At 39.9% G+C, this 8394-nt stretch overlaps 1 protein-coding gene across 1 annotated transcript in view; it reads left to right on the top strand.

Moving 5' to 3' along the window:
• The window catches only part of AFDN (afadin, adherens junction formation factor), a 182195-nt gene that overhangs the window by 64947 nt on the left and 108854 nt on the right, over positions 1-8394 (top strand). Inside the window, exons 11-13 of the mRNA XM_019526929.1 lie at positions 2334-2596; positions 5473-5542; positions 8010-8128. Coding sequence (XP_019382474.1) covers positions 2334-2596; positions 5473-5542; positions 8010-8128 — 452 coding nt within the window. The remainder of the gene's footprint in view (positions 1-2333; positions 2597-5472; positions 5543-8009; positions 8129-8394) is intronic.

The raw sequence follows: 8394 nt of genomic DNA, 5'->3' as shown, positions 1-8394 counted from the left end.
ATAGTCTACAATTAAGTGTTACTGAAGTTGGAACAGAAAAATTTGATGACAGTTCTATCCAGGTAAGGAGAGAGTCTCAAGTGAAAGAACTGATCAATTTCAGCCAGTCATGTGTGAGACCGTGGGAATTTGCCTAGTACTTTAGTGATCTTAACCATTGAATTATTCAACTTTAGCCTGTTTCGGACTTTCACATTATTAAGTGTTAATACAAAATGTATTAAAAATCCACTTGTTACCCCACTTGCTTCTTCCTGACCAATCTGATTTACCCTTTGAAGCTAGAGGGCTGATGAGTCTAAATGTAGACATCAGTATGACTTCCTTTCAGTCGTAGTGTTTTAGTTTGTTTCCTATTTTGCCTCAAAATAATTGAAGGCCTGGTTTTTTTTTTTAAATCAAAAATCCAGTCAAGAACAATTTAATTACAACCTTTGGTATCAGAGCTTGGTATTCTTTAAAGGCTGTAGGTTGTGGCTGTGTTGGTCCAAGGACATAGACAGACAAGGTTATATTGGGTAAATCTGAAATCTTTTTATTAGACCAACTCAGATAGGTGGAAAAATTCTTCTTTGCAAGCTTTTGGGTAAAAGTACCCTTTTCCAGGCTGAGAGAGCATCTGCAGATGGTCTGTGCTCTTTCTAGATGGAGCCAGAGGCCAGTCTGTATGCAAGAAAACCAGTCAATTAAACTGTAAATTGAGGTGGTCAGTAGGTGCCTTTACCCAAAGAATTGTGGTATTCTTTAATGCAGTTGTCTTCATGGCACCTTTATGAGGTAAGTATGCTGTTGTTCCCAATTTTGCATGGGGAACTGAGGCTTAGAATCTTGCCCCAAGTCAACGTGGAACCTGTGGCATAAGAGCAGACTATCTTGAATTATCTTTCTTCACTAATTTGACTTGTTTGCAGGTTTGAGGTTTTTCTGTAATGAATAAAATGATACTTTGGCAACATCTAAAGAAAAACATTTTGGTCACCATAATAAGGTGCAAAATGTGTTTAAAATGAAAATATTTCCTAAAATGTGCTGCAGAAATCACATTTACCTTCATTAGAGAGGGTGTGTGGCAGGGCACCTTTGGTACCTGCCACTTTAAGGGCCAGAGCAGGCAGCAGAGCAGCCTGCAGGTGACTACACTGCCAGTCAGGAGAGTTGCATGGCCAGTAGGAGGCCACCTGATTGGAAGGAGGGTGTAGCTGCTAGGGAATAAGAGCAGGCCCTGAGCAGTAGAGCCAGGATTTGCTTTAAGCAGCCCGGGGGAGAACCCCACCTAGCTGGAGCTGCTGCTCCCAGAACACTTGGAGGTAAAGGGCAGGAACTGTGGGGATGGAGGAGGTTCCTGGTCCTGGGGAATGACCTAAAACTACATCCTGCTCAGGAGGATGGTGGGGTGGGGCTGCTTGTGGCAGGGCAGGGCAGCTTCCAGGAACTGCCACACCTGTGCCTCCCTAGTGAAGGCTGAGTATGGGGTGCCAGAAAGCCTCAGTCCCTGCTGCCTTGTTGGTACCCTGTGGAGAGGGAAGGCTAGAGGAGTGCACCCTGACAAAGCATGGGGGCCTAGGCCCATTGAGTGGAGCCTGGGGAAGGGTCCAGGTATGTCGGCAGACACCAGAGGCCTGAGTGGCCATAGGCTGTGATTGGAGTCCAGGCACGTCTACAGACACCTGAGGCCTGTGGGGCATATGGCCCTGTGGCCCCAGTGAGAGGGTGGAGTATTGGCCCCACTGAGGGTGCAAGATAGTGGTCCCCAGTGAGGGGATGGAGTAGTGACCAGCAGCTGTCTAGAGTAGGGCCTTATAGGGCCATGTGGGCTAACTGGAGTAGCTGAAGTTGAGGCCCTAGTGAGGGGGCAGAAGGCCCAGGTACATCTGAAGCCAAGTTGGGTCAGAGGCAGAGTTCAGCCCAATTAAGGGGCCAGGGGAGTAATACAAGAATTGGATGCCATCTGTGAGGAATGGACCATGGTAAGGGGAAGATTCAGAGCCATGTATAATGCCCTAGGCATCAGGGCATAAAATGGGCAGCCTCCTGCATGGCTACATCTGGTATCATTACATCAAGGTGTGGCAGATGGGGCAGGAAAGGCCGCCCTAGACAGGTGTGCAGGACAGTGATGAGACCCGGCTCTGAGATGGCCCCCTATCACAGTATGCTAAAGTGAAGTTTTAAATTATTGATCAAATGTAATAATGTCTGTTTCTGTTAAATTCAGACACAAGAATAAAACCATAGTGCTATAGCTTAGGGTGAAGTGTGGTTCATGCGGTTTTGTTTTCTGCAGCAGATTAGAGTTAGGTCATTTTTGAACTATTAAATATTTCTATTTACAGTTGTTCGGTCCAGGAATTCAGCCACACCATTGTGACCTCACCAATATGGATGGAGTTGTTACTGTTACCCCAAGAAGCATTGATGCTGAGACTTATGTGGAAGGTCAGCGTATTTCGGAGACCACTATGCTGCAGAGTGGCATGAAAGTTCAGTTTGGGTCTTCTCATGTATTTAAATTTGTGGATCCCAGTCAGGATCATATTATTCCTAAAAGGCCTTTGGATGCTGGTCTCATGGTCAAAGGTCCAAGACACAAAACTGGGTAAGTGTAGTGATTTTATTTTGGGGGGAGAAAACTGAGTCGTGAAAAACAAAGACTCAGATACCTTGTGTTTGTTTGCATATGGGTTTATTGGGTGAGCAAGTATTTTTTGAGCTTAAGCGTTTAAGTTAAATTTATAATGCTAACTAATACTGTAGCTCCACCTTGTGCTCTCTTTAGGACTTGCATTATTTCATTATTTAATAGACAAGTATATTCTCCTGTGGCTCAGATACACTAAAAAAGAGGAATTTTAATGCATTGCAAGGCAGTCTTATCAATTTCACAAATAGTATTATGTATTAACTAAAATTAACGAGTCTCATTTATATAAGGTTAGTTTTCTTATTCTGTTATAATATGCTTAAATATTAAAATCCAGAGTTTCATTTGAAAGATTTAATTAAAATGGGGAAAAATAGGAGAAAAGTACCGTAGTTGTCTGGCATATTTTATAATGTACTATTTCCTATTACACACCCTATACACACCTCTGTACAGGGTGTGTAATAGGAATACTGAAACATTTGGATTCTCTTGTAGAAATTTAAATGCCAGTGAAACTCCATTTGACACAGAATAGGGTCCTAACCTGCCACTTTACTGTTGTGTCCTTGCTTTCCAATTACATTACATTACAGTTATTCTGTCTTGTGTCTGGTAGTCCAGATCTTTCTTACCTATTGATTCTTTGCATGATCAGATATCATGTGTAGAGCATAATATAGATAAATAAGTGAATATTACATGGTGTTAGATCTTCCTGTCCAATGGTTATGACTAAAGAGTTACCAAATCCAAGCAATGCCTGTGAAATCCATGGGAGGGGAAAATAAAACTTACAGAAAAGAAAATGCTCCTCCCCAGAAGGAGCTAGCAGTACTTAGCATGCTGTGGCAACCCGGTTGGAAGGGCTGTGAGCAATATGGCTGCCTTCCCTGCCCCTCACTGCTGATTAGCTGCTAGCGCTGCCTTTCATGCAGCCCTGCCCCTCTCCGTTTGGCAGTGAGGGGTGGGACTATGACAGACAGCCCTTACCAATCAACAGTGAGGGGCAGGGCCACATGACAGGCAGTCCCTGCTGCCAGTCAGTGGTGAGGGTCAGAACCACTGGGGCCCTTTGGCCAATCAGGTGTGGGAGGGGAGGGGCTCCACCTGCAAAATCGCTGCCGTGGAATTGGGGTGCAACCACTGCAAATTAGATAGGTCCATAGTTATGACAATACTCAAGGCCCACATGAGTTTGACCAAGACTGTGCAGCTTGGAAAATATAAAGTATTGGCTGTTGTGCCCAATCTTAAGGGACCAGGGGAAAAATTTAGGGTATGACGACCTGGGTAGAAATGTAGTCATTGAAACTGGTTATGTAAGAAATGACCCATGGTGAAATGGTTTATAGGAAAATTGTTGAGCACAGAAAATGAGAGATGATGTAAACAAATGGATAATTCTTTTAGATGTATATTTTTTTTCTATCATCACCTTTTTCTGGATTTTTGTTAAAAATTCAAGCTACCCCTTAAAACATTTAAACCCTGAATTTAAGAAGGTGGAGAATATTATGGGAGGTTGTTTTCTGTTACGTTCTTTTATGAATTAAGTTTTAATTCTTCTCAGCCGTTGATCTAGAGGCAACTGATAAACAAGCTTTTTGTCCTTTTTGTGCTTTTTTTTTAAAAACAAAATCAGTTGTGGTGAACTTGGCTCTTGATGTAACACAAACACCTTGTATTTAATTTTTCCAAGATCACAAAGCGTACAGTATGTACATCTGTTAGCTAATAGAATCATGCTTGTTAAATAATAGGCTCATATATATAAAGCAGCAAGGTCCAGAGACAGCTATACCTACAAGTAGGTGTTTGTTTCTACTGGTTGAAGATCAGTGCATTTCAGAGGCTACTATGCTGCTCACTGGGAGAAAGGGAGCATTCAGGTGTTCAGCCTGCAGTCAGTCCCCCTCTCCTGCTTTTCTGCACCTTTAAGAGGCTGGGGTGACCCCAGTCTGGGAAAGGCATGGGGACCAGTCACTGTTTCATTCCTTCTAGTCCCTGGGGGGAGTGGAGCAGTGGGAAAGACTCTATGCACCTTTCCCAGACCAGGATCAGCCTTCCTTTTTGCTCCTGGTCTCTGGGAGTGCAGTGGAGGGAACAGCAAGGCAAAGCCCCCCAGTCCATTCCCCAAACCTGGCAGTTCCTGGTATGGGGAAGAGGTAAGGAGCAGCAGTGTCTGCTGCTTCCCTTCCTCTCCTGAACTGGTTTGGGAGGAAGGGGAGTAGTGAGACAAAGACCCACAGCCTGCTCCCCTGCCCCAGATTCCCCAATCTGAGAAGCAGACAGGAAGCTTCAAGGACCGTCTAGGCTCCTCCTGGACCTGTGAAAGTATTGGTGTATAACAACAGTTCTTTGGGACTGTCACCTCTCTTGCAATATCTCTATTAATAGTACAATCTGAACTGGATAAAATCGTTTTGAAGATTATTTGCTTTGGCAAATATTTTGCTGCACCAGCTGACTTAAATGATATGGTGAAAGGACATTTCTTACTGAAGACTGGACCAAAACCTTACACTAAAACTTCTGCAATAAACACAAAATTTTGCAAAAGATTTTCACTTTACTTTTTAATTACCCATTTTGATCCTTTGATATATTTAAAAGAAGATGGTCTGTATCAATATTATATTGCTTCATGTATAAAAAAAAACAATGCTATCAGCATAGCAATTGACATGCAGATTTTTAGGATAAAAGGGGTTTAACAGAGAAATTTTAGTTGTAGTGAATTTGCGTTGCAATCAGTGTTTGTTTACACTGGATACTTGTAATTGACCTCTTCTGAAATGTTATTAGACATTTTCTTGTCTTAATTCTAGAGTTGTTCAGGAAACAACCTTTGATCTGGAGGGAGATGTTCACAGTGGAACAGCGTTACCAGCAAGCAAGGTATCAAACTGGGAAACTGTGGAATAAATTGAGTCAAGTTTGATTTATAACTTTGTTAGGTCAAAAATGAAAACCGTATGATTAATATTTTAAACCTTTAAGCAGTTTAAGTATTTCCAGAAAAGAGCAGCTGTTTTTCAAATTTTTCCCCAGCTACAAAATGTGTATGTATGTGTGTTGAGAGTGTTTTGTTATATGTTTTGCTTTGCTATATAGTATTGTTTATATTATTATTTTCTTATTAATATTCCATTATATATTATTGCTATCTATCTACCTACAAACAAAATATATAATGGAGTGAGGTAAGTCAGTGTAAACAGTATATATGTCCATGCATGTATGAACAATAACATAATGGAGAGACACGTATGTACATATGTATATACACCACATTGCACACAATAATGTACCATGCCTACATTCATTCTATAAGTGGGACGAAAATTATTTTTAGGAAACAGCTGTACTTTCTGGAAACAGTTGAACTGCTTAGAGGTTTAGACTATTAGCACAAGTTTTAGAAGAAATGGATTAATTGGCAAAGGGCATATTTTGCTGTTTAGAGTACATGATAAAGAATAATTCCATATTTAGCCCAAGGAGATTGCTATCAGATATTTAATGTGTAGATCTTTATGTGAAACTTGAATGACTGGCCAAGTTTTAAAACTCTAAATGGGCTTTTAAGCTTTAATGGCAACGGACTTAAATAGAATGGTTGTGCCCAACTACTCATTAAACAAACATGCTGTCTTTTGTAAACATAGTTATTAACATTTTATGAGATGGTAAGCTTTTTGTTCCAATGCATTTCTGTGATGCAGTTCTGTTAATAGACTGCATTAGGAGTTAAATTTTCCTGAAGCCAGGAAGTAGAATAAAATGATACAACTGTTAATGCTTTTCTCGCTGGTATTATTACATGCTTGAGAGAGAATGTGAGATGAGCTGAGTAATTTCAGCAGTCTGAAAAGTAGTAATCCTCTTGAAAATGCATTTCCTTTCATGTTTTATTACTATTATCAATTTTAGAATCTAAGAAAAGTTAGTGTCATTGGTTCAGCAGCAGTGACATTTATAGAGCTCTAATAGTGTTAAATATTTCAAGTCTGTTAGTAATTTTTGTCTGTGACATATGACCATGTTATCACAAAAAATCTATTGTCTCTTTCCTACCTCCTCTTCTGTAACCGTTTCAGTGGTAACACTTGTATGTGTCTTGCATGGATGCTTTTCTCTTACAATGCGAGGAGTGAAATGAACTGAGATGCACCAAATACTGACTTAAGCTAAAGCAATACTGTAAAATCACTGAGGCATGAAAGCATTGCAGTTAGTACATTAAGTGTATTCTAAATATTTTTAGAATATTAGAGGTACTCACAGCAATCTTCATATTTTGAGTGAGGAAAATTTGAGCGTATTTTAATTTGAAGGAGTTAGTCTGTGTGAGGTATGTTTTTAACAATAAATTTGACTAGCTAACCTTTTATAAAGTGCTTTGAGATCTTCAGATGAAAATGTTTCTGAAGTGTTATTACTTAATATTGAAATCCTTAATCCAGAGCAGGTCTTTCACCCCTAAGTGTTCTTCATGAAAATGCCTGTTTAAAAAGAAAAATACCAATATAATATTAAAGGTATTTTTGTAGTACAGTGAGAAGTACTCTTGGGCTCCTAGGGGCATAAATAGACTGATGATATTTTTCAGTATATACAGTAAGGGTTATACAGTGATTGTACTCAGCACAGTACAGTACTTGGCTTTTTCTTTAGTGATATAAGAATATGAAATAAATTGAGAGAGAATAAATTGTAAAGTCTTCTGCAAGATGCCCTTGATGCAAACTAAAGAGGTCTGGCAAAAAGGAAGAAATACTTGTGCCACTTTCTGCTGTTGCTGATATATAGTGAAGACTAATATTCCCCCTCTGCCAGCCCTTTTTAAAAAGGAAAATCAGGTTATTAGTATGGGAGACTGGTTATTGAACAGTTAGTGAAAAAGCAACGCAAGCCGAAAGTATAATAAACACTGAGCAGTTGAAGGGAAGGTTCCTTAATCAGGTTGTTTAAAACTTGGTTTTAACTTTGCATTGCTTATTTAACTTCTGTACTAACATTTGTAGAAAGGCAGCCTTACCGTTAGCTTTTCTTTTAATCTGCATTAAAGATGTTTTAAGCAAGGGACTGTGGAATCTCTATATTAGGACATTTATGTTTACTGTTGTTGGCTTTAAAATTCCTGACAGAACATTACCAAGTAGCTGCCTTTGCCTGTTGTGATATTTTGAATGACCAGTGTTCTCTTGTATTGTAGAGTGAACACCTGCTGCATTCTGTTTTGCACTCCCTCCTTTCAATTCCTCATCCCTTTCCTGAATTAATAAACCTTTTTTATAGTGATGAGTGTAAGTCTTGGCTGATCTGATGTGTGCATATTAAACATCTGTTGTGTTCAAATTAGAGCACCAACAGACTGGATGGTGACAGAACATCATCGGCATCCAGCACAGCTGAACGGGGCATGGTGAAGCCAATGATCAGAATAGAGCAACAACAAGAGTACCGCAGACAGGATGGGAGGTAAGAAATTCATTTTCTGTGGCTCTTAATGATGGAAATAGACTTTATTTTTGGAGACCTGAAGCAGAGATTCCACACAAGCACAGTAAAATAGTGAGAGTGTTCTTCATTTTTTCACAGGGTAAAAATCTTTCCTTTGAGAACTACCCTTCCTATTCCTTGGCCCTTCTCAGAAGAAAGTAAAATATGATTAATCAAAGGGTGAAATTTGTGTATTTACACAGCTTATGTCTTGGTTTCCTATAATTTTGTTGTTAGTAGGGTAA

The sequence above is a fragment of the Gavialis gangeticus genome, unplaced genomic scaffold, assembly GCF_001723915.1.
Source record: "Gavialis gangeticus isolate Ggan-Ray unplaced genomic scaffold, GavGan_comp1, whole genome shotgun sequence".
Taxonomy (NCBI): Eukaryota; Metazoa; Chordata; order Crocodylia; family Gavialidae; genus Gavialis; species Gavialis gangeticus.
This window is presented reverse-complemented; position numbering and strand designations above follow the sequence as displayed.